Source organism: Pogona vitticeps, chromosome 4, assembly GCF_051106095.1.
Source record: "Pogona vitticeps strain Pit_001003342236 chromosome 4, PviZW2.1, whole genome shotgun sequence".
NCBI lineage: Eukaryota > Metazoa > Chordata > Lepidosauria > Squamata > Agamidae > Pogona > Pogona vitticeps.
The window spans coordinates 25,383,861-25,410,517 of NC_135786.1; the positions used below are offsets into that span (position 1 = coordinate 25,383,861).

The 26,657-nt window shown below is 42.3% G+C and overlaps 1 protein-coding gene across 3 annotated transcripts; it reads left to right on the forward strand.

Annotated features, from left to right (window-relative positions):
- Positions 1 to 719: 719 nt before the first annotated feature.
- On the forward strand, positions 720 to 26,657 carry YWHAB (tyrosine 3-monooxygenase/tryptophan 5-monooxygenase activation protein beta). Of its 3 annotated transcripts, none has more exons than XM_020789234.3 (7): positions 720 to 968; positions 6,988 to 7,178; positions 9,614 to 9,915; positions 17,729 to 17,852; positions 23,555 to 23,718; positions 24,305 to 24,400; positions 24,795 to 26,657. In XM_020789234.3, exons 3-7 carry the CDS (start codon positions 9,622 to 9,624, stop codon positions 24,849 to 24,851), a joined length of 735 nt encoding a protein of 244 aa, XP_020644893.1. In that variant the 5' UTR covers positions 720 to 968; positions 6,988 to 7,178; positions 9,614 to 9,621; the 3' UTR covers positions 24,852 to 26,657. The 3 variants fall into 3 exon arrangements, with proteins under 3 accessions (XP_020644893.1, XP_020644892.1, XP_078248712.1); XM_078392586.1 differs by lacking the exon at positions 720 to 968 and adding an exon at positions 1,636 to 1,719; XM_020789233.3 differs by lacking the exon at positions 6,988 to 7,178 and having other exon boundaries at positions 772 to 968.

Genomic DNA, 26,657 nt, shown 5'->3' on the forward strand with positions numbered 1-26,657 from the left:
TGGCTGAAACTAGCTGATGATTTTTCAGTTACTTTCAATAAACGGATGTTCAAAGCCAATTTTGTAAACACAACGTACATTTCCAGGGCTGCTTTTTCTACACAGACCCCCTTAATTGTTTTAGCACTCTGTGCATTCAAAATTCTGCATCATGTCCATTCAAAATTTCATATCTTGAGGTTCCCGCCTGACAGAAGAACCCAAGGCTCTTAATTACAGGAGTTCTTCCCCACCGGCTAGCTGACTTGCCCGGGCACATGGGATTCACCACTAGGCTACATTGCCTTCCTTGGCCGTAAGCGGGAACCGCCTCTAGAGATGTGAAGCTACCCTTCACACAAACTCCTATCCATCCCCATTGGGTGATGAAACATTTAACCTAGAACACTCCAAGGTGGAAGCAACCATTGGTAAAGGTGAGGGGGAAGGAGAGAGGAGTTCATTTCTTTGTTCTCATGGTTCCCCTGCCCATTTTGCTTTGGATTAGCCCTCCTCGCACTTGAGTAGCTGACATGGCACGGTGAAGACAGAGGAGGGGCGGGGTGATGCCTAATGGACATGAACTATGCGGCGGGAGGGGAAGCGAGATGGCTTGAAGACAGGGGGTCGGCCTCTGCTTCCGCCGCCGCCGCCGCCCCCCCCAGGACGGACTAGACCACCACGGCGTGTTGCCATGGTTACGGAGCGGCATTCTCCCAGCCTGCAGCCGGCCCACTCCTCTCCGCGGCCCGGCTGGTCCAATAAGGGAAGCGGCTGAGGGAAAAGGGAGGAGGGGAAAAGAGGCGTGTCCCTGCCGGAAAGGGCGTGCCGCCGTCGCCGGAAGTGGCTACAGGAGCTGCAGGGTGTGTATGTGTGGTGATATAGCGAAGCGGGCTGCCGCGCGCCGAGACGGTTGTTCCCCTCAGAACCGAATCTTTGGAAGCCTGAGCCTCCTCGCCCTCTGCTTGGCCTTATTGCTTTTGCGTCAGGTGAGCGGGTCCCCCCTCCGGCACAAACTTCTCCCCTCATTCCGGCTTGTCCCTCCCCTCCCCCAAATTTGGCCGCGCTCTCGCGGTTTAACGGCTGCGGCTCTGCGTGCAGCTCCGTTGCCCTTCCCCCATGAAACAAAGGGAAAGAGTAGAACCATAGGCTCCCCTCTTCCTTAGATTCCCTCTCCTCTCCTGCCAGCGGGCTTTGAGAGGCGAGAATGGTGCCGTGTCGCGATCGGTTCCTCCTGAAGAGCAGACTGGAAGAGGCCTGAGGAAGGCCGCCGACTGTCCGCCTCACGGTCTCGCCGGCCGCCGAACCGAAACTGCCTGGCTAACGGCACCGCCGCCAGCGGTGTCTATCTGAGTGGGGTTGCATGCCCAGTTCTGTCTTCCCGCGATAGCCCGCGGCCGGCCTTCCCGCCCTGGCGGCGTCGATGAGCCGGGAAGCGGCTCCGCCCTGGCTGAGTCACCACCTCGGGGCTGGGCGTGCTCACCTGTGCGGAACAAACCGGAGTTAGGGCTGTTCTGTTTTAGCCACTCTTCGGTCAGAAGGCCCTTCCTTCGGTTGCCTCAGAAACTGGTTTGCTCCTGTAGGGGAACCAGTGGGTGGGTGTATTATTTCACCTTTTCTCCATCTGTTTTTATTCTTCGCCCACCTGCAGGAGCGAGGCAGAGGAGTCTTAACAGTTCAGACCTCTTCAACGAGTTCAGTTGCAGATATTCCCCATGGAATTTCAAAAACATGAATAGGGTGATTTTTCTGGCTCAGATTCCCACAGATTACTGTCAACCTAATTTTTTAGATCACCACATATGATGTACATGAGGTTTCTTTTTGCAAATATATATATATGTTTTATTCTTAGAGACATGGGAAGGGGGTTATTTGCTTTTGAAGCTTAGCATTTACACTTTGGGCAACTTTAGTTGCTTTGTGATTGGAGAAGAGGGTGAGTTGCGCGGCTGTTTTGGAAACTAAATGGTAGGCTAATACGAAAATAATAATTAGTAATTGTGTGCTATTAACACAATTCTGACATATTATCACCCTTCTCAGGGCTTTCTAAGAAGAAAATGACCATGAATGGTTTACCATTCCCTTCTTCAGACGGAGTCCTGGGACTATGCACTTGCCCATGACTACACAAGTTGGCTGTTGTCCCAGGAGGCACAGTGGGGGATTGAACTCTCAAACCTAAACCACAGGAGCTATCCAGCAAATAGTATGAAGATAGTAGTTACTATTAATTAGCCATTCAGGAGCCTTAATGCAATTTATGTTAGGAAATAGTAAACCAGATTAAGAATTCTTAAATAAAAAAATACTGCCTTAGAGAATCGTCTGAAGTGTGCTTCAGAATTTTTTTGCTCTAGAGAAGGGATATAATTTAGAGAACAATTTGTCTCTAGGGTAAATCATTCAAAATAATTCTGTAATATGTCATCTCTTTAAATAAAGAGCAAGTGGAACTGGTGAAGAATTTTTCATATTCCTTTTGTAGTTTTTCAGTTTGAATTGATAGATTTCTGTATACAGTACATGTCTACCCTGTTTCCCTGAAAATAAGACCTAGTGTGATTTTTCAGGATGCTCGTATTATAAACCCTACCCCAAAAATAAGCCTCAGTTAAGTGAAACCACACCCTCCACCATTGTGCAGTAACCAGAATAAGATGACATGACTGTAAAATAAAACATTCCCTGAAAATAAGCCCTAATGCATTTCTGGAACAAAAATTAATATAAAACCCTCTTATTTTCGGTGAAACACTGTAGTAGTTTTTCAGATTTGAAAAGTTTACAAAATGAGCTTCCTAGTCAATGGCAGCAGTTTATCCCATAGCAGGTATGCAGAGTTGTGAATTGGTTTATTAATCCAGTGCTCTTATTTAAGGGGTGTAAGTAAAAGGTACCTTTGATCCTTCCTAGGTAAAAACCTTCAGAATAAATTAGCTCTTTTCAATTCATATTGGGCTAACAGAGTAATTAGCCACCCTCACAGATCCAATATGAATGAGTACAGAACGCCTTCTAGAGGACATCCTTCCCTCATCATCCTCCTTCCATTTGGCTAGTGGAAAAAAGAAAGCTCATTAGATTCAGGATTTAAGCCCATCCTGGAACTTCTCAACCTCTGTCAAGTGTTCTGTGCTTCTCACTGAATTTCTGTCACTTGACTGAAACCCAATTTAATCTGCTATGTGTACATTGTGTGAGTATCTTTGAGGTGGTTGTTGTTTAGTTGTTAAGTCATGTCTGACTGATGGTTGTTCTGGGTTTTTCGGGCTCTGTTCTGAAGGTTGTTCTTCCTGACGTTTCGCCAGTCTCTGTGGCCGGCATCTTCATAGGACGGCAACCCGGCCGCGAAAACCTTCGCGAATATATCATGTCTGACTCTTTGTGACCCCCATGTACCAGAGCACACCAGGCCCTCCTGTCTTCCATTGCCTCCCAGAGTTTGGTCAACTATATGTCAGTAGCTTCTATGACACTGTGCAGCCATCTTGTCCTCTGCTGTCCCCTTCTCCTCTTGCTTCCACAATTTCCCAACATCAGGATCTTTTCCAGGGAGCCTTCCCTTCTCATGAGATGGCTAAAATATTGGAGCCTCAGCTTCAGGATCTGGCCTTCCAGTGAGCACTCGGGTTTGATTTCCTTCAGAATTGATAGGTTTGTTCTCCTTGCAGTCCAGGGAACTGTCAAGAGTCTCCTCCAGCACCACAATTCAAAAGCATCAATTCTTCGGCGATCAGCCTTCTTTATGGTCCAGCTCTCACTTCCATATATTGCTACTGGAAAAACCATAGCTTTGACTATGCAGACCTTTGTCGACAAGGTGGTGTCCCTGCTTTTTAAGATGTTTTCTAGGTTTTTCATCGCTTTCCTCCCCAGTAGCAGGTGTCTTTTAATTTCATGGCTGCTGTCACCCTCTGCTTTCATGGAGCCCAAGAAAGTAAAATCTGTCACTGCCTCCATATCTTCCCCTTCTATTCGCCAGGAGGTGATGGGACCAGTGACCATGATCTTAGTTTTTTTAAATGTTGAGCTTCAAACCATTTTTTCTTTGAGGTACTAATTTCCAAAGTGCTGCAATAGCATGAAGGTATTAAGGTGAACATAGTAAAGACTGTCATGTCCTTTATGAACTTCAAGGGAAACATGTTCAGTATTATTTGTGTGTTTATAGTTATATATTTTCAATAGGATTATTTGGGCTCATGTAGAAATAAGTTGGTTACTTGATGGGTAGTCTCAATTAGGCATAATTTAACAGATTTTGGAATAAATTTTTATGGAGTAGAATCAGTTTTGTCATGGCATAAGTAATCAGTCCAGTTCTAATGCTCCTCCACTGTCAGTGTTCATCTCATAAAAATTCACCACATTTCTGTGCAAGAAAGCTAATGTTACAAAAAGATAAAATATGTTATTGCCATGCTGTTGGAAGGAGCTGCTATTCTTGTATCTGAAAAGTAACAGCCAGCTGTGCTACCTATTAGTAGAACATTCACATAATAAGTGCCAATATTTTATATGGATTGACATGACTAGGACTAAATAATAAAGGAAGCCCTTCCCTTCTTTTATTCTTATTTTTCTATAATATGAATATTTTAGAACTGAGGGATTTGTCCTGAAGATGTGGCCCTTACTTTTTTATTTTAGAAAATTAGAACCTTTTCCCCAATTTAATATTAACTTCATTTTAGTTTTTAAAGTACCTTTGATCTGCACCTGTTTTACATTAGAATCTATGCTTGCTGGAATGAGATCACCAACCTGGTTGGGGCTGAATCCAATTATTATGCCCAAGTAACATAGTCCAATTAAAGCAATGGGCTTACATTGTTGTTGATTCAGTAAATCTAATTAATTCCGTTAGCTTACTCTAATTGGAATTAACAATTTAATTTAGCTGTCATTTTTTTCTGGCAAAGAAAATTCTGAAACTATTCCTTTTCATTCTGGTTTATTAATGGGTGCCATGGACTTTTCTTTGACATATATCTCATGAGGTTTAATTCTTACGAGATAAATTAGATCATCCTCCAAAGTCTCTGCTTTCTTCAATGTGAAATGAAGAAAATTATATAGTCATCAGACCATTTATTTGCAGTAGTTTTACTTTTCACAGTGGTTGAAATCCTGTTGCTTAGCATAGTATATTGCACTAGAAGAGGCCCACTGCGGGGATCTGATGAGTCAGTTCCTCCATAAGTTCCATTAATTCCAATGGGCCTGTGTTAGTTGTGGCTTACTTGTAGTAAGTAGTAACTAGAGTAGGCCTGTGTGAATCTATGGAACCTACGGAGCAGTAGACTCACCAGATCCCAATTGATTTAATGGACCTATTCTAGTGCAATTTACTATGCTAAGCAACAGAACCTCAGCCAAAATGTCCAGTAGGTCAAGAAATTTGAGTTGTTTCCTACTCTTTTAAGTGTTGACTTTTAATATCTTTTAAATGTTCTGTTTCATTCATAGAAATTGAAAGAACGGATAACAAAACAGCACCTTTATGTTTTAGAGTACAAACTGTGGCTTACCTGAAAGGATCCGATAGCCAGACACAGAATACTAATTCAGTCATATTTTGAAATAGCTTCTGGTTTTGCTTGTGTGTCCCAGTGTCTTTCATTGACCTTTCTCAGGAGGAATCGTTTGAAAATTCAGTGTCTAATGTAGAGCAGTAACACTCAAAATGCATGTCATGTTTTCCCATATACAAAAACTCATTTCCTGAGATGCCTACTGAAAAATGATGTGATTGCTTATTTTCCTTATGATGTGCAACCTATTTCTCAGATTGCTTGGAATCTTTTGTCTAAAGATTCCCCACCACCACACACAATATTTTTCCCTTTGTTCTAATACCCTCATAATGAGCAGAGTTTCTTTTGGCTTAACAGTATAAGCAGTGGAGGGTATCCAAACTGTTTCTTTATGGATTTAGGCTCATATTGCTCTCAGTCTCAAGAAAACATGGTGTCTCTTAAAACATTCCAGGACTTCTAATCTGACCAATTAAATAGGTGTAGATAGTACATTTTCCATCAAGGCAAATTATATATAAGAATAGAAATAACAGTTTTGAAGCATCAATGCTAGACACTAATGGGAGGGTGAAATTAGAAAAGTGTCTTTAAATGTGTTTGAGACTTGATAATAAGATTCTTGTTCAGGAGTTTTATACAAAGATTCCTTTCTCATTGTGGGGGGAGAGCAAGATTATGAATAGTTCCTGTTCTCATCTTAAGGGCCGTTTTATATTAATGTTGCCAGTAGCCAGCCAGAGGATTTACCTTTTACTTTTAGTGACAGTTTTTGGAAAGCTATTGAAGGTTGTGTCATACAGGATGCAGATGTAATGTAACTCTTGCAGTGCAGGTCTGCAGAGATCAAGGTAGCTATAGTTCACTACATAACTATATTTCATTGTATAAATTGGTTTGTTGGTATGAGTTGTGAGCTAGATATTATTCAGAGGTGGAGTTATTTATGGTGAGTATCAATTCGTTGTATTCTTGAGCAAAATGCAGAGATATTCAAATTCAGAAGCATAGGCTGAAATCCTGTTGGTGTGACTGTTTCTGTGGAAAAATTGCAAGGGGCTATTTTGGAAATCAAACAGTTCCTAATTCTTTCACATGGCTTCCATGTCCTTTTATTGTATAGAAGGTGAAACGCACAAGACAGAAGTACAAAGTGTTTAATTTCAGAAAATTCCCCCCTTCTGATGACATTGTTACCTTTCCATAACACCAGTAGGATTTCAGCCATAGAACTGTAGAACTGGAACTGACCTCAAAGTTTGTAAGGTCCGTGATACTGCCTGCAGGAAATCCACAACTAAAGCATCCCTGGCAAAAGACTATTCATCCTCTGTTTGAAAAACACCAGTGATGGATGGATGCTACACCATGTGAGGTCCATTCCACTGTCAGACAGCTTTTACTCTCAGGACATTCCTCCAAATGTTTAACTGAAATCTCCTTTCTACTACTCCTTTCAACTTAGAGTCCCGCCATCTAGTACCACAGAAAACAAGCTCCCTCGATCTTTCATATGACAGTCTATCAAATATTGGAAGATTGTTATTTGCAAAAAACATATCTGTCTATAAGAACCAGGAATCTGTTATTCAGGCTCTGTGAAGTCATTCACATATTGCTTTCCCCTGGAGCTGTGAGCACCACATAGCTAGAAAGGTAATAAGTTTGTATACTTGGTAATATTTATTCAATACACTAATTGTCTTTAATCATGTACAAGCTGTTTTAAGAGTTTTATTATATGTAACAATCTGGAAAATGAGGCAAAGATCATCTTGAGATTGTCTCCATTGCTCCAGTGTCTGGTTTTATTCCTTGTATATATAAACAAACAAAACCAGAAATATTTAGGTGTCCAAGAATAAGATGGTATAAACAAGCATTCTTGACATTGCTACTTAAAAGAGCAAACTACCATTTTTTAAATGCTTAGAATGTCTTTGGTTTGGTCAAGGCTAAATATCGTTGATTCTTATTACACAAAAACTAAGGTTGTGTTTTTGCCCCATATTTTTTAATGATTTTTAAAATAAACTGGGAGTTTGTAACAGTAGTTTCCTTACACTCATACTGCACGTCAGCAGAAGATTCAACCTTTGCTATTTTGAAAGAGCCATGTTTTGCCTATATATTAATATTAATTGTCTGATGCATATAAACGTATTCTTGCGGTAATGAAATGAAGGCCTTCTCTTCTTGTCATGTGAATTTAATTTTTTGATCTCCTGGTGACGTGGCAGCCATATTTATGATATCCAAGTGCAGAATTACTTGTGTTATTTGATTAGTCCAGGTCTCAAGATCTGAGGTAGATCTTTCCATTCCTGAGAACAACTACAGTAGTTATCACTGGTAGAGCCAGGATTTTCATGTGCTTATGCTCTTGTCACTTTGGTGTTCTCTTGGATCCTGTACATTAGGTTTAGACCAGGGTTGTGCTATTTTATTTTTTACTCCAACTCCATGAATTCACCAAGCAATTCACCAAATACAGAGCCTGTATTCCAAGCTGCCTCTGTGGAGTTTCTGGTTCAGTGTCCCTTTTTTACAAGAAATGGTCCTGCGTTAGCCTGGAAGATAGGCTGTGTTCCAGGTGAATGAAACGTCTGTAGATGTATATCTGTGAAACTCTCAGAATTCTGCCTGAGGGATTTTTGGAGAATTCTGGGAGTTGCCATTTAAAAAAAACAACAACTCCTGAATGGCACAACCTTCATGAAAACTACATGCAGCCTGCAAAACCCTTCTAGCCCCAATTCATAGTTAATCATTTTGTGTGGTATAAGCAGCACTAAAGTTGCTTGATAAGTCACGTTGCCCTTGTATTAAGGCTAGTATTTTCCATGCTTCAGGCTTGGATTTTATAGCAACAGCAGAATAACACTTGTTTTCCTGCTGTTAAATGACTAAATAGTGTATTAAGAATGGGATTTACTTTTGTGAAGTATGTATTTGTGAAGCGGAAAGGTTAGAAATATCTTTACTGCTGTATTGTAAACAAATACTAAGTGGAATGTTCCACTTCATACTATATCTAAAGTTTCCGTTTTTAATGAAAAATGCTTATGAAATGAGAGGATTGTGGGTTCTAAATATTCCTTCTGTTGCTGATTTTGTCTGCTTAATGCTGCTGTAGCGGTGCTTATAGAACTGAAGACATAGTGGTATTAGTCCCTTGGGTCTCCCTTTCTCATATTAAGCAGCAATTGGTTTGGGGGCTAGGAGAATGAGCTAAAATGACAATGGATATGTGGAACTTCCAAAAAGAAAAATCCTAACTAGTTCCCATGTTCATCCTCTTCGTGCTCATACACATGCAGCCCAATCAATACCATCCACACAGAAGATAGTAGATTCATGTGAGCTCAAAAGCTTTGAGAAGTATAAACATTTTTTTTAACGGGGGGCTTTTAAAACCTACACAGATTCAACACAGGTGCCAGGACAAAGGGGAAATAATTTTCCCACCCTGAGCAGCCTGCTACTTACAGAGGAAGGGTCTTGAAGGGTAGCCATAAACTCCACATCTGTGGGTTCATACTTTTATATATGCATCCCAATATTCATTTTGGTCCCTCTGTTTTCTCTATTAAATTCCATGAACTGGATTTGGAGTACTTCATCCCCTTTGAAAACTGGGTTACTCAAAATCTTTCTTCTTATGAAAAGGATCATGTCCCTCTCTTACTCCTGAACTATATGTTGATAATAGGGCTGACTTTTAGATCCATTGATCCTGTTGCCCTTTTCTTTAGAACATGTCTGACTTCCTTCCCAGAGTAGAATTGTGTGCAGTGAACTCCTTTGGCTTCTGAAAGCATCTCAACCTGGCACTCCTCGCTCATCTTTGGGAGGAATGCAGCCAGTAGTTACTGGAATATAGAGCAGAAACGTTATGGCTGCCCAGTAAACGAAAATCTATCTGTTTATGAGCAAACCTTTCTGGGGGTGTATAGCTGGGAGATAACTCATAACCTCATCGCATGCCTTAAAACTTACCACATCTTATGCTTGCTACCAATCATGTTTCTGCCCTCTTTGATGAAGTTGAACAAGAAATGCATGCAGTTTGCCCCCCCCCTTTTTTATAGGAATCAATATGGATAAAAGTGAGCTGGTACAGAAGGCCAAACTAGCTGAGCAGGCAGAGCGCTATGATGATATGGCTGCAGCTATGAAGGCTGTCACTGAGCAAGGACATGAGCTGTCCAATGAAGAAAGGAATCTACTCTCTGTTGCCTACAAGAATGTGGTTGGTGCTCGGCGCTCTTCCTGGCGTGTCATTTCCAGCATTGAACAGAAAACGGAAAGGAATGAGAAGAAACAACAGATGGGAAGAGAATATCGTGAGAAGATTGAGGCTGAATTGCAGGACATCTGCAATGATGTTCTGGTAAGTGTCCAGTACCAGTTTGTGTGGTAGCATTTATTAAATACTTCTATCTGTATAAAATAATTATGAGATAGAGACAAAGATATAACTTGCTTCCTTTGTTAACAGGTCTAGTTTGGTCCAGCAGCAAAAACTGTAGCTTTTGATTGTAACTAGTTTGCTCAAAAGAATGGCAGAAAATTGTTTTTTTTAAAAAAACATCCCTTGCAGCTTGATAGATAATGTCTGACAGTATGCATGTGTGGCTCAAGCCTTAATACAGCTGCTTGTTATAGATTTACATAGAGAACTGTTTGAAGTGTCAAATTAATATGCAACAGGTATAACAATTACCAAGTATCTTGCTAGTGTATTAAGGAAACATGACGGTGCCTTGAAATAATGTATCACATTTCCTCCTAACCAACATATAGATAAAAAAAATCACACAGTCACAAAGAGTAAGAGCAGTAAAAGAATTAGCAGGAATATTCTATCTTGTAGACACTGCTGTTGCTGGGCTATGTGACAACCATAAAAATGGTTTCTTTTACACTGGTGATGGAATCTTTGTCACTATGTGTACACTGGCCAAAGTCCTGTTGCTTAACGTAGTAAATCACGTAAGATCATAAAACTAACAGAGATTTGGTGAGTCAATTCCTCCATAGGTTCCACTGAATCATTTGAGCCTACTCTAACTGTAACTTACTATATAGAATGTCACAAGATTAGTCTTATTTGACTCAGTGGAATTTACAGAGGAGTTCACTCTCCAAATCCCCATTGATTCAGTGGATCTACTCTCATGTGACAAGATTTTGGTTGATGCATACATAGTGATAAAGATCACATCATCAGTGTAGGAGAACTCACATTTTTAATGGTTGTCACATTACTCAGCAATAACAGTGTCTGAGAGTGTTCCTGATAATTCTTTTGCTGCTTTTACTCTTTGTGACTGTGTTAATTCATTTTTTTGTACCCATATATTGATTAGGAGGAAATGTGTTATATTATTTCAAGGCTCCAGCAGAAACACTGATTCAATAAAAATTTGTGGCTGTGTCAAACACATCCTAGGTTAACAAATCTGTCTGATGGGTACATTGGAACTCTATTTGTCCATGAGCAAAAGCGATGGTTTGGTTATCTGACTCTTCTTATATTTCTGCATAATACTTCACTTCAAATTAGTTTTTCAATTGTGGTCAAAGAACCATAATGCCTTATCTGTTTTATCAATGTATGAAACACAGGGAAAACATTAACTAATTAGGATCCATCAGTGTGGCCTCTAGAGCAGTGATCCCCAACCTTGGGTCTCCAGATGTTTTTGGATGTCAGCTCCCCGAAATCCTGGCCAGCAGAAGTGGTGGTGAAGGCTTCTGGGAGTTGTAGTCCAAGAACATCTGGAGGCCCAAGGTTGGGGATGACTACTCTAGAGTATACTCTTCAGTATTAAGCAGTTGTGATGCAAGTACCTTCTTTCCCCAAAAATAAGACCTAACCTGCAAATAAGACAGGGTCCAAAACCGCATTCATTAGGGCTTATTTTCAGGGGATGTTTTATTTTTTTTCATGTACAGTAATCTACGTTTATTCAAATACAGTCATGTCAACTTCTTCTGGTTGTTGCACAATGGTGGAGGGCGGGCTTTCACTTAACTAGGGTTTATTTTTGGGGTAGGGTTTATATTACGAGCATCCTGAGAAATTATTTTCTGGGAAACGGTATCTAGATTTTTAAAATTCTCACCAGATGTGATTGGGTTCTTTTCCTGAAGAGGGCGGACCAAGGGAATCGGCGGGAATAATAGCCGGAGTCGATGTAACAGTCAAAAACGGATTGGTTTTATTAACTTTAACATCAGATAACTCTGGACCGAATGGGTCCGGCAACTCTTCGTCTGTTAACAAGTTATACTTCTTGGGTTTAGTCCCAGGCGCCACATCTTTATGTTTCATTGTTTCCTCACCCCAAAACGAATGGTTGCGTTCGGGTTCGCGACCGACGCAGTCAGAACTGAGCAGGTAGTCCTGCAACAGGGATGGACCACGGTCGACCCCTCCAACCTGGGTAGGTAAGGGCTGACACCACCAGGGGTTACCTTGTCCATCGTAGGGCGAAAAGCCATACCCCCTCCCGGTTTCCATCCCTCTTTGGACTCACGGACTCCCGCCTGACTCAACTCTTTAGGCAGAGGCAGCAAGCCGTCTTCTTTCATAAGGTTGGGAAAGTTCTTAACCAGAGTCGCGATTCTTTCCCTCTCTGCTCCTGTCTCTCTCGTTTGGGTGCCCTTTTCCTCCTTTTCTCTGTCTGTTTCCCTTTCTTCCTCCCCCTCCTTTATAACCTCATCCCATCTCCACTCGCTCGACTCCTCCCCCCAGTCTCTCGTCCTCTCCGCTAGGAACACCTCTATGGCTTTATTGACGCCCCCTTCTTCCTCATCTAGTTTTATCAATTCTCCCACAGCGCATCCTCCGCCTCCTTCTTCTGTTGACACTTGTGAGGACGGCTCACTTTCCTTCCTTCGCTCACACGCCCCCCCTGAGGAGTGGGCCGTCCTCTCTTCGGTTTGCTGTAGCATCTCTCCCTGTCGGGAAAAGTAATCCGCATTAGCATGGGCACTTCCCTTACGATATTTCACTGTGAAGGTAAATGGTTGTAAACTTAGGTACCACCTGGTCAACCTGGGATTCACATCCTTCATCCGGTTTAACCATTGTAATGGGGCATGGTCTGTGATGAGCGTAAAGGGTGCTCCTAACAAGTAATACCTTAAAGCCTGTATAGCCCATTTAACCGCAAAAGCCTCCTTTTCAATAGTTGAATACTTCTGCTCTCTAGGGGTAAGTTTCTTACTTAAATACATTACTGGAAATTCTACCTCGTCCTTCTCTTGTGATAACACTGCTCCCACTCCTCGGTCTGAAGCATCAGTCTGAACTATGAAAGGCCTGGAAAAATCTGGAGCATATCTACTGGGCAATTCAGCTAGTATCTGTTTCAATTCCTCAAAAGCTTCGGTCTCCTTTTCTCCCCAATGAACTATTTTTGCCTTCTTCTTTCTGGTCAAGTCGCTTAGGGGAGCCGCAATGTGGGCAAAGTTGGGAACGAACTGCCTGTAATAACCTGCTAGCCCTAAAAATCTCTGTACTTCCCTTTTTGTCCTGGGCACGGGCCAAGCAGTCACTTGGTCGATTTTGTCTGACACCGGTTGTATTCTACCTTGTTTTACTTGAAACCCCAAGAATTTCACCCCTCTACGCGCCACTTTGCACTTGGTCGGATTAACTTTCAGATGAGCCTCCTGCAACACCTGTAGCACCTTCTCCAGATGCTCTAAATGCTCCTCCCAGCTTTTACTATATATGAGTATGTCATCAATATAAGCTCCGGCAAAATCTTTTACGGGGGCTAACACTTTATCCATCAGTCGTTGAAACGTCGCTGCTGCCCCATGCAACCCGAAGGGCATACGCGAGAATTGGTAAAGGCCCTTAGGTGTTACAAATGCTGTCTTTTCTTTATCTTCTGGCCTCAAGGGTATCTGCCAATATCCCTTGGTCAGGTCTATTGAGGTGAGGTACTCCGCCCCTCCCAACCGTTCTAGTAAGTCATCAATTCTTGGCATCGGGTAAGCATCGAATTTGGACACTTCATTTAACCTGCGATAATCGATGCACAGCCTGACACTCCCATCTGGTTTTGGTACCACTACCGGATAACTCCTCCAAGGGCTATAAGATGGCTCAATCACGCCCAGCTGCAGCATCTCTTCTATCTCTTTATTAATAGTCTCCCTCAGGTGTCTAGGCCAGCTCCTACTTCCTGATCTAACTATGACCTGTGGTTGCGTGTTGATTGCATGTTCGACTAACGTGGTGTTACCCGGTCTTCCTGAGAAAACTTCCTTGTATCGGTGTTCTATCTCTCTCATCTGCCTCTCTTGCTCCGCAGTTAACTCTTCTCCCAAATCTAATTCTACTCCTTGACGCAAAAAATCCTTCGTTTCCGGGCCAAATTCTTCGTCCTTTACTTCCCCCCATAATGCTTCTCTCTCCTTCCACTCCTTTAACAAATTTACATGAAAGATGCCTTTCTTTTTAACTTTGTCAGGCATCCAGATCTCATAATCCACTTCTCCTATCTTTCTCAACACCTTATAAGGCCCTTGCCAAGTGGCGAATAGCTTTGATGAAGCTGCTGGCATCAATAACAAAACCTTTTGTCCCGGTTCGAATTGTCTTGCTTTAACTTTGGCGTCATATCTCCGTTTCTGCCCTTCTTGGGCCTTTCCCAAATTTTCCCTCGCCAAGGAGGCTACTAACTTCAAATGTTCTCTCATCTCTATGACATGTTTAACGTTCGTTTGTACCTCATCTCTCCCACTCTCCCATTTCTCTTTGACCAGATCTAGTATACCTCTGGGGTTCCAACCATACATCATCTCGAAAGGCGTAAATCCCGTGGATGCCTGTGGAACTTCCCTCACTGCGAACATTAATGGCGCTACTAGCAGGTGCCACCTTTTCGGTTTCTCCATCACTAACTTCCTCAGCATCCCTTTAAGCGTTTTATTAAATCTCTCCACTAATCCATTAGTCTGAGGATGATAGACTGCTGTATGGAGGGGTTTTACTCCCAATAATCCCCACATTTCCTTCAAGGTTTGTCCCATGAAGTTGGTGCCTTGATCTGTCAAGATTTCCTTTGGGAAACCCAGCCGGGTAAAGACTTGTAACAATTCCCGAGCTAACACCTTAGATGTTGTGGACCGCAAGGGCACTGCTTCTGGATACCTGGTAGCATAGTCTATAATAACCAGAATGTGTGTGTGGCCCCCCGCCGACTTGAGAAGGGGCCCCACAATGTCCACCCCTATTCTCTGGAAGGGCTGATCCACTAGGGGCATGGGTACTAAGGGAGCTCCTGGTCTGGGTTTGGCTTGAGTTTTCTGGCACTCTGGGCATGTCTGACAATAACTTTCTATTTCTTTCCCCATTCCTGGCCACCAAAACCGTTGTTCAATCCTGGGTTTCATCTTATCATATGCTAGATGCCCCGCCATAGGAATATCATGGGCCAAATGTAAAATCGCCATACGCCATTTCTGTGGAACCACCAACCTCCTTTCCCCTTTTTCTGTCACATTATACAATAGCCCATTGTCCAAAATCATCCCCTCTTTTCCCCCAGCTACTTCGCCCACCTCACGCGCGGCTCGCAGGTGTTCTTGTAGCGTGGCGTCATCTTGTTGCAACATACGCATGTGGTCGCGTGTTGTCTCCTGCAAGAAATCATCTCCCACTTCAATTTTAACACAGTCTCCTTGCATCACTTCTTTACATTCGGCTAATGTTCTATCACCCACCCAGTCTCTTCCCAACAACATTTCTCTCGAAAGTCCTGGAACAATCCCCACTTTCATTTTCCGTTTCTCCTCTCCAACTTTAACTTCGGCCCACGTCGTCTTATAGGTCTTAGAGTCTCCGTGTATGCACTTCACTGTAAACCCTTCTTCCACCCCTTCTAATTTTATGTCCCGTACCAAGGTTCTGCCGCATCCTGTATCAATTAGCGCCTGTTTCTTCTCCCCATTCACCCATGCAACCACCTCCCAACCTACTTGTTTCCCAGATTTCTCTTGGGTATTATTCGATCCGCCTACCCAAGAGCAGTCTGTCCCAGGGCAATCCCGACGCACGTGGCCCGGGGTCCCGCAGCCGTAACACACAAGCCCCCCAAACACGCGGTCGTCCACTGTAACTGGGCGCACTGGCTTCGGCCCCATAGGTTCGAAGGGGCGCCCGCGAGGACGAGCTCCTCCTGGCACGTCCATCCCTCTCTTCACGCCGCCGCCTTGTGTCTGCGTCCCCGCCTTCTCACGAGGTCTCCCGCGTTCCCCTGAGAAGGCGGGACCTTCTTTGATTGCTTCTTCTGAGGCGCAATAGTCTTCGATCAGCTTGATGGCTTCTTCCAACTGCTTCGGGTTATTCTTCTGCACCCACCCTTTCAGATTCCCGCTCAAAGTCGTCACCAAATGTTCCAACACAAACGCCTCCATGACTTGTTCTTTAGATTTGTCTTCTGGTTTAACCCATCTAGTCATGTTAGCTTTCATTCTTTGCACTAAGGTTCGTGGATGCACCCCAGGTTTCCACTTAAGCTCCCTGAACCTTTTCCTGTACGCTTCCTCCGTCAAATTAAGAGTCCTTAGAATCGCTGTCTTTACGGATTCGTATTGTGCGGCTTCTTGGGGGCTCAGGGTGTCTACCACTTCTTGCAATAGTCCCGTTAGGCAAGGTACCAATATTAAAGTCCATTGTTCTTTAGGCCACCCTGCAGCCACCGCTACGCGCTCAAATGTATGTAGATACGCCTCCGGATCATCGCTAGCACTCATTTTTTGTATCCTGATGGGGGCAGGGCCGGCCACTAGACCATTCTTTATAAACACATTGTTCTTTGAGGTTCTTTCATCGTCCATCCCCAGCTTCATCATGTGTCTGGTAACCAACATTTGCTGTTCCGTCAAACTTTCAATCATCTTCTCTTGCCTCTCTATGGTCTTCAACATCCTCGTCATTTCTTCCCTGCCTCCCCATTGGTCCGCCCCACGTTGGGCGCCACTGTGATTGGGTTCTTTTCCTGAAGAGGGCGGACCAAGGGAATCGGCGGGAATAATAGCCGGAGTCGATGTAACAGTCAAAAACGGATTGGTTTTATTAACTTTAACATCAGATAACTCTGGACCAAATGGGTCCGGCAACTCTTCGTCTGTTAACAAGTTATACTTCTTGGGTTTAGTCCCAGGCGCCACATCTTTATGTTTCATTGTTTCCTCACCCCAAAACGAATGGTTGCGTTCGGGTTCGCGACCGACGCAGTCAGAACTGAGCAGGTAGTCCTGCAACAGGGATGGACCACGGTCGACCCCTCCAACCTGGGTAGGTAAGGGCTGACACCACCAGGGGTTACCTTGTCCATCGTAGGGCGAAAAGCCATACCCCCTCCCGGTTTCCATCCCTCTTTGGACTCACGGACTCCCGCCTGACTCAACTCTTTAGGCAGAGGCAGCAAGCCGTCTTCTTTCATAAGGTTGGGAAAGTTCTTAACCAGAGTCGCGATTCTTTCCCTCTCTGCTCCTGTCTCTCTCGTTTGGGTGCCCTTTTCCTCCTTTTCTCTGTCTGTTTCCCTTTCTTCCTCCCCCTCCTTTATAACCTCATCCCATCTCCACTCGCTCGACTCCTCCCCCCAGTCTCTCGTCCTCTCCGCTAGGAACACCTCTATGGCTTTATTGACGCCCCCTTCTTCCTCATCTAGTTTTATCAATTCTCCCACAGCGCATCCTCCGCCTCCTTCTTCTGTTGACACTTGTGAGGACGGCTCACTTTCCTTCCTTCGCTCACACCAGACTTAGAACAGCAGAGCTGCAAGGGACCGTCTTGATCATCAAGTCCAATTGCTGTCAAGGAGGCACAGTAGGGAATCGAACTCTCAACCTCAGGCTTCATATCCAGAGACCTAAACCACTGAGCTATCCAGATTTTTCACTGAACACAGCCACATGGGTTTTCCCATTTAGGTCTACCCTGCTTTCATTTCTTCTAAAGATATTATTATCCATCCTTGACAATTAAAAAAAACTCAACAACCCCAAAAACCCTTGTCCAATTGTCTTCCTTTTAAGGCCTTGGGAATTAATAAGACCTGGTTTCTGATTCTTTTTCCTTAAAAAAAACAACAACACATACACATAAAGAAACTAATATGGGCATAAACTGAATTATATCTTAAAAATTGAAATGTTGATGATTTGTCTTTTAGGAACTGCTGGATAAGTACCTTATTGTTAATGCCACGCAACCGGAAAGCAAGGTCTTCTATTTAAAAATGAAAGGTGATTATTATAGATACCTTTCAGAGGTGGCATCTGGAGAGAACAAGCAAAGTAAGCCAATTATTTATTTTACATGATGGGCTTTTTTAAACAATCCTCCACAAAATCTCTATATAATATCACAAAGATTCTTCCTAAATTACAGTTTATCTTTGTTTAAATTATTTCTAATGCTCAGAATACAATGGAAGGGGAACAACAACCAGTCCATTCATCTATCACTTCTGAGTAAATGTATAAACTTAGAATGCAAGGAGAAGTTTAGTGTCGGACCATAAGAGAAGATGTGAAAGTTGTAAGATGTATGGGAAGCAGAAAGCTTGAGTTGTTCATACTTCCTACTGAGTACATCTTGACCCTGTAAAGTCACAGATTTACAGAATAAGATGTGTTTGCAGTATATAATTACAGAGATCTGATCTTTCTTGTTCTTTAAATACTTAGGATGTTCTAAGGCAGTGGTTCTTAACCTTTGTTACTCGGATGCTTTTGAACTGCAACTCCCAGAAACCCCAATCAGGACAGCTGGTGCTGAAGGCTTCTGGGAGTTGCAGTCCAAAACTCCTGAGTAACCCAAGGTTAAGAACCAGTGTTCTAAGGCACTGGTTCTTAACCTTGGGTTACTCAGGAGTTTTGGACTGCAACTCCCAGAAGCCTTCACCACCAGCTGTCCTGACTGGGGTTTCTGGGAGTTACAGTTCAAAAGCATCTGAGTAACAAAGGTTAAGAACCACTGTTCTAAGGTGTTGTTTATAAAAAGAACATGTCTTTGAAAGATACCAGGCTTGCAGCTTTCTATTGTTTAATCTACCCTGTGTGGGTAAATTAAAATAGTGTATTTGTTTCATGGCTTTTGGTCCAGCAGACATATTATCTAATAAAAGAGGGAAATTCACTTTCTTTATAGTGCCCCACTCTACCCATGATGGAACCCTTTGGAGTAGAGCTACAGGCAGAATGGAAATCAGTCAAACTTGGCCTCCTCTTCTGCTGGTGGAGCATCTGCTGTTTGAAGAGCATGTGGCCTTTCACATATTGCTGAACTGCAGCTCCATCAGCCCTTGCCAGCATAGCCAGCAATGCAGAATGTTGGGATTTCACTCCAGCACATCTGAGAGGCTGCACTTTGCTCATTGCTGTTTGAATATTTTTCTAATTTTGAATTCCCTGCCACAAATACACATCTACCATGCAGAATCATTAAATTATCAGATTTGTAATGCATGTGAAATAGTTGGTAACATTGATAGTGTATAGGGCAATTTATTGTACTATAGTAACAATCCAGACTATTGTATAATTTAGTCCTGGATCAAATATTTGATGACAATGGAACAGGAGATTTCCTACAACTGGGATCATGCAACAATATGTAATAAAGAGGCAGAAGACAGATCTCTATATCTGGTTGATCTCTGATAATAGATTGACTCCACCTTATCAGACAACTGCAACAATTAATACACCTATCCCCCAAAATTATTAAGACATGTATCTGGAGTGGACTTTGGTTTAGAGGAACATGTAAGTTTGGTCCCAGCCCCAATCACATATTTCTGGTTTTGACCTGAGCTTGAAGGTGTCCTGTTACTTAACTCATATGTTCACCCACTTACCTGCTATTTTCCCCCAAACTTGACAGAACTGTGGCACATTTCAGCATTTCTGGAAAAATTGAACGAAAAGCTAGAGCCTGAAAACATGAAACCTGTTCATCCCTGGTTGAGGGCATATTATTTTATAGTAAATTGGCTGCCTCTTGTATATGTTGCTGCTTTTGTAAGATGGCTTATATCCACAGTTAACTTTCAAAATTAATTTATAAGAGTAATATGTTACTTTTAATTTTTGAGATAGGCCTGACTGAAATTGAGTGGACCCATTTCCCTCCATTTCAGAATGTGAGGTAAACATACTCTGTCAGTAACTGGAAAGCATTAATGGGAGATGTTGTTGCATCTCTGTCCTGCTTGTGGATTTCCTACAAGCAGCTCATTGGCCGCTGTGTGTACTAAATGCTAGACTAGATGGGCCTTTGACCCCAGCTTTATTTGTATGTTATTCAAACACTCCTCCACTTTTTGTCTTTTTAAATTTTGAAGCATGCAGAACCCACTTACGTGTTATCTAGCATTTCAGAAGAGTTGTTCCATGGTGAACCTCTTTACAGTCCTGATGCTTCAATCAATCAATCAAAAACCTTTATTGACATTTACAAAACACCTAGTCAAAAACTACATTCAGTAAAACTTGTTTGCAACTTTCTGGAACAATATCAAAGTTCGTTTAGATTCAATGCAGTTTTACTATTTATGCTGCAAGACACACTCTCCACCCTATCCTATGTACCTAATAATAATTAAAACTTTTATTGCCATAATTAACCCAGTGTTTACATCAGAAAATCCTTAAACCTGGCTCAAAGAGGGAGAGTTGGTTCAAACTGTTCTATTTTGGCATGTTCACTTATGTGTTCTATGAAGCATGCTACTTTCCCCACCTTGTCTTGTACCCTATTGCTTAACAGAAAACATACAGTGGTGCCTCGCACAGCGAGGTTAATCTGTTCCGGATTAACCCTTGCTGTGTGAAACATCGCTGTACGGAAGTAAAAAAGCCATTGAAACGCATTAAACTACGTTTAATGCATTCCAGTCGGCACGTTTACTTACCGTACAGCGATGCCGGCAGCCATTTTCGCGCCCTCCCCTCGCAGAACGAGGGCGCGAAAATGGCTGCGATCAGCTGTCCGGCGGGTCCAAAATGGCCGCCGGAACAGCCGAAAGGGGCCGGGGCGCAGCATTTTCGCGCCCTTGGTAAGCAAGGGGAGGGCGCGAAAACGCTGCCGGAAGCCCCGAAATGGCTGCGCGCAGCGTTTTCGCGCCCTCCCTTTGCTTACCAAGGGCGCGAAAACGCTGCGCCCCGGCCCCTTTCGGCTGTTCCGGTGGCCATTTTGAAGCCACGGAACAGCTGATTGTCAGGTCGTAAAGCGAAGGTTGGTAAGCGAGCAGCTTACCAACCTTCGCTCTGCGATTTCCCACCTATACGGGCACCGTTTTGCGATCGCAAAAACGTCCTCGTAGAGCGAATTCATCGCTCTACGAGGTGCCCGTTCTGCGAGGCACCACTGTATTCTGTTTATATCTGACCACCCTCTTTATTTTAAGCAATATTGAGCCCAAATATTGAGTGTGGGGTTCAGAATAGCGAGGTCAATATGAACACATGTGTACAAGCAACTCAATTCCTCCCAGTTAACAAGAGCAGTTCCTGTCATTGTAAGGAACACCCTGAAACCTGCCAGATAATACTGCTGAAGGCATTACATTAAATCTGGCCAGCGAATAGGCTCTGCATTTTTGAGGCGATTGTAATAGGTTATAGTATAGGGCCCTCTGGCCCAGCCTAACAGGAATCAGGTGGCTTAGAGGAGAACAGGTCTTATTTGCTGCACTTAGGAGATTCTGGAATTCAATATCTAATATCCTGCGTTTAATCAGCTGAAACGCTTCCTTGTGGGGCAGGGAGCCAAGTGATTTCACTGACAGGCCTATTAGTGAGATTTTTCTTTTCAATATAGGCAAGCTCTCTAGCGATGTTATCATTTCAACATTATTAATTTGAATTAGTTGAGTTGCTAGTTAATGGCAGCACCACCCATCGGATTTCATGAAGGCCAGTTGGCTAACAACTGTGGGCAAAGCTTCCTCAGTAGAAATAGCTCTTTCTCAATTTTGTTTGCTTTGCCAAATTTTGTTGTGGATATTTTCATTGCGAGGTAGAAGACTACTGAGTGATGTTAGAAAATACCAACATATCTCCCCCACCTTGGCCACCTTACACTGGTTACCTATTCACATCCATTCCAGCTTCAAAGTGGTGTTAACTAGAGATAGGGACGAATATAAAAGCGGATTGATTTTTCTGACGAATATAGCCGATTCGTTAAATATTCATTGATCCGTATTTGTGGATTCCAGAGTCCCCCACGAATACGAAAGGACAAATATTTACCCGTTTTTATTCGTCCTTCATATTTAAAAAATAGCCATTCTGCCTACCGGCTGCCGATCAGTTGATTGGTAGCGAGTACCCAGCCATCAGTTGATCAGTGGCAGAAAGGCAGCCACCACCCCACATAGTCAGCCATCCCCTTCCTTTCCTTACCTTAGGCGCCACGCCACCCCCACTGACACCCTTTTACCTTAATTGCCGCCGCCGTGGTCTTCTGGAGACTGGCTGCTCTTTGCAAAGATGGCAGCTGCAGTTTCATTTAGGGTAGGGAAGCTGCAGCTACCATTTTTGCAAAGGGCAGCCTGGATCCCCTTAACCTGCCTTAAGGGAATCCACACTGTCCTTTGCAAAGATGGCAGCTGCAGCTTCCCTACTCTAAATGAAGCTGTAGCCGCCATCTTTTTACACGCCATGCCTGCGGAAGCCTGATGGAGACCTCGGCAGCAGCTATTAAGGTAGGGGGGTGTTGTGGGAGTGGGTGGGGGTTAAGGTAGGGAAAGGAAGGGTCTGTTGGGGTGGCTGGCTGTGTGTGTGTGTGTGTGTGTGGGTGGCTGCCTATCGGCTTCTGATCAGCGGCCGGTAGGCAGAATGGGCTTCTGTGCCATGTGGTAAACTCTCCTGGGGGTCCAATTTGTGGGTGAATAACTCCGATGTCCGATATCCAGTCTTCACCAAAGTTGGCAGGTGTGTTGGGAAAAGACATAGGAAGCTCTGTTGTGATTCTGGATTCTCTTAAGTACCTGGGGGGAGCATTCCTGCGGGGTCCTGTTTGTGACTATATAACTCAGGGGTCCATGATCCAATGTTCACCAAACTTTTAGGATTTGTAGAAAAGTGTCTGAGGAAGTTTCCTTGCAAATTTGGTGTCTCTAGTGGTTGGGGTCCATTGTTATAGCCGTTTACATAATATTTGTATTTTCGTATTCGTTGATCCATTAACCTTGATGAATAACAGATCAAAATAAATTGCCATTTTTAAAATTTGTCCCCATCTCTAGTGTTAACCTGTAAGACCCTAAACGGTTTGGGATCTCGATATCTAGCCAAGCACCTCCTTCCTGTTAGGTCTGCCCATCCAGTAAGATTGTCACAGGCAGGGTGACTGAGAGTTCTGATCCCGAGAGGCCTGGAAAATGACCACCAGAAATTTGGCCTTATTGGCGGTAGCTCCACAACTGTAATACCATCCTGCCTGAAGTCCGCCTGGCCCCCTCTCTAGGCACTTCTAAAAAAACTACTAAATACCTGGTTATTTAGACAGGCCTTTCCAGATCAAATAACATCCTGATGTAATAGTGTTTCCGATAATGTAATGTCTAGTTTACCACCATGTTTTCATGTTTTATTTATTTATTTTATGTCTTCTGTTGTATTTTATGATATTTTGCACTTTTATAATTTATTGATATTGTTATGTTTTGTGATTCTATTCTTGTTGCTGTTTAGTTGTTGTAAACCACCCAGAGTCACCTTGGCTGCCAGATGGGCAGTATAGAAATCAAATAAAAAAGTTGGCCAGCTGTACCGTCATAGATAGAATGTGGCCTACAAAATTGTGTTGAAGCAGCAGCTGTTTGGGACTGTGGATTAGTTTTCACTTTTGTGCTCAGAATACCTGATAGAGAACACTTTGCTCAGTCTTGCTTTAAAAATAAACAAAACATGTGTAACTGCTTCTGGCTTTTAATTTCCCACATCAAGAAGCTCTTAAGATAAGCTATCACTGTCTCTTTTTGCAGCAACAGTATCAAATTCGCAACAAGCCTATCAAGAAGCCTTTGAAATCAGCAAGAAAGAGATGCAGCCAACACATCCTATTCGACTTGGCTTGGCACTCAACTTCTCTGTGTTCTACTATGAGATACTAAACTCTCCGGAAAAAGCTTGTACTCTGGCAAAGACAGTAAGCAGACTTAATTTTATTAGAAATGGTAATGGGGAAGTAATTTAGAGGTGTTCCTTCAACAGCTGTGGTTCAGAGAATAGTAGTTGAGGGCTGTAAAGTCAAATATGTCATTTCAGAAGGAGGGAAAAGGCTAATATAAGCAGTCAAATTTTTGAGATGATCTCTGGAAAACCTGAGACTGCCATTGTCTGAAATTCACAAGTTTTTTTTTAAGTCTAAAGGCATCAGTTGCAAAAATAAGAGCATGATCTTAAATCTAGATGTAGTTCTTATTAGCTGAATGGCGTTTTCTCCACTCAGAAACTCAGTACTAGAAGCTAAATATAATGATACAGATATATTGGAAATTGGCCAGAATCCCACTGGTGTTTGTGTAAAGTTGGCATAAATCTGTACGTCTGAGTGCTGGGGTATGTCTGGTTCTGGTTTATTGGGATTGTGTAGCTAAGATGCACCTAGCAGCCCTTAATTGCATACAGAAGTTGCAGAAATCTTATGCAAATACTTATTGAATTTTGACAATTTTTTGTGTGAATAGGGGAAAGCAAGATTACAATAATATAATTATTTGAATTTCTTTTAGGCATTTGATGAAGCAATAGCTGAACTGGACACACTGAATGAAGAATCTTACAAAGACAGCACTCTGATTATGCAGCTACTTAGAGATAATCTTACTGTAAGTATCCCTTTGAAAAATATTGACCAGTTTACATGATGCAGTATTTACAGTTACAGATTTTACTAGTCCATCATAAATGATAATTTCATTCTTACAAACTGTTCTAAGGATAGTGCAGAGTTACATAAAAATGTGACAGATCTCAGCTTTGTCTGCAGAACAGTCATACCTGGCAGATACCCTTATTGACATGTTAACAATTTCTACTTCAGATGTCATGTGCCTGTTGTTTAACTCCATCTAATCTCCAGCCTTTAGGTCATCATTCATTAGCCCTTTCTTTCAAATGATTTATATTGATCTGTTGAGATGAATTATCTCAACTTTCCTTTCTGGACCAGTGTAATTAACTGCATGTTTTCAGCATAAACATGTTTGTATTTTCTTGCAGCTATGGACATCGGAAAACCAGGGAGATGAAGGGGAAGCTGGGGAGGGCGAGAACTAATGGCTGTCACACTTCACTATATGTTTAATGTCACTCTGTATCCTACACATTATATCCCTTTGTGCGACAAGCAAAAAGAATAGTACATCGACTTCACAACCTCAACGTAGCAAACTGTCTGTGGGGTAAAAACAATTGGTTGGTGTTCTGTGTACGTAAAATGGAATCAGTTGAGCAATGGTATTCTGAACCTTTCCTATTATGAACACTTGCAGTTATGATTACTGTGTTTATATTTTTTTTATCTGAACACTGTGATTATGGGTTTTGCAATTGCAGAGGAGTTTACAAAACTATTTAATGGAGAAATAGACACAAATCATGTAATTCTTTGGAGGATTATAATCTGGTATCAAAGTTGTTGAAGTACAATTCTGTTGTAAAGTTGTATAGAAAATTATAAAGATTATATTGTGACACTGCAACATGGAAGGGAAACAATTTATTGTGTGGCATTCCAGTTCAGTAGCTCACTTGTGAATTTAATAGGCACATTCATTCAGATTTTTTTAATTTGTTTTTTGAAATAATGATGTTGGACAAACTGCTTTTCAGCCAAATGCTCATGTAAATGTAACCTTTTATGCGTCTTCAGTTCAAGGCAGGGGATAATGGCAACTTAACTCAAGGCTCTCTAATAGTGGCAAAAAACTGGGACTTTGTGTCTGGACAAATATTCCAGAGCTTTTAATATGGGCAACGAGCCCTTTCCCACAGCAGTGAGACCAGTATTTGCAGTGTGGACAATTCTGCACAATGAATTTTCAGTGCATTAATATGGCATTTCAGCAAGACATATTAACTTCTATGGCCTTACTAGTTGCTGGGTAGTCATGCTGAATAGGAGTTCTCTTCCCACTTTTGATAGTACTGCTAAATAAGAACTCTCTTCCCACTTAAGAATGTTAACAACCTGAATCTCCCTCCTCCCTTCAGGTCAAGGCCTTTATCTTTGAATATCTGACAGTGATCTTCTTTGTAAAGTAAATATTTTTTTGTAAAGTAAATATTTTTTGTCACGCTGCTTCAATTTCAAGTCAGGGCTTTTGTGTGCATGGTGGTAATCTGTGCTGGTAGAAGAATCATAAATATATTGGAGTACAAATCCCATATAGATGCTGAGGAGCTGCCAGTGCAGTTTCAGTTCTCATATCTTAGCATTTGCCACTCTTGAGTCATAATGAGGATCAGGCTCTTATTCAAGATTCCCCAGAGCTGCCTTAGAAATATAGATCATAAATGTGTGTATTATTTGTTAGCTTAAGGTACTAAAATTCTTAACTGCTCAATTTTTCATAAATATGTCCAGTCAAAGATTAGAATTCAATAGGAGTTGCATGAAAAATGCAGTGGAAAGATTTCAGTACTCACCCTCAGTCTTTCCAGTATCATTCCTCTGCCTTCAACATTCCACTTAGCTCATAGAATCTATCTGTTTGTCTGTTCATTTGTCTGCTGAAGAGAGAAATTCATGCACTGACTTCAAAATTCCCCTCTACTAGCTGAACAAATTGTGCAGTTATACATGGCGCTTGATATATGCAGTAGTGAATGTGGAACCGAGCCTGTCTGTATATCTGGTAGCTCTTTTTGCTTTGTTTCTACTGACCAGTATTTTGCCTAAAGTTTGCTTCTGTGACGGTTGTATTGCCTAGCACACATGTGGTTGTGAAAATAGTATAGCAAAAAGAAAAACCTGGTTATCGATGTACTAGATTTGTGTATGTCTTTTAACAGTTCTAGCTTCACCTTACACGATCAGGAAAGTGTAAAACAATTCAAAGACAATAAAAAATTTTATCAGTT

Bases quoted from the DNA above. Each gene is read 5' to 3' on its own strand.
- YWHAB (XM_020789234.3), top strand. From the start codon at position 9,622: ATGGATAAAAGTGAGCTGGTACAGAAGGCCAAACTAGCTGAGCAGGCA. The intron at 23,719-24,304 runs GTAAGCAGACTT...AATTTCTTTTAG, and splicing joins CTTGTACTCTGGCAAAGACA to GCATTTGATGAAGCAATAGC. The intron at 24,401-24,794 runs GTAAGTATCCCT...ATTTTCTTGCAG, and splicing joins TACTTAGAGATAATCTTACT to CTATGGACATCGGAAAACCA.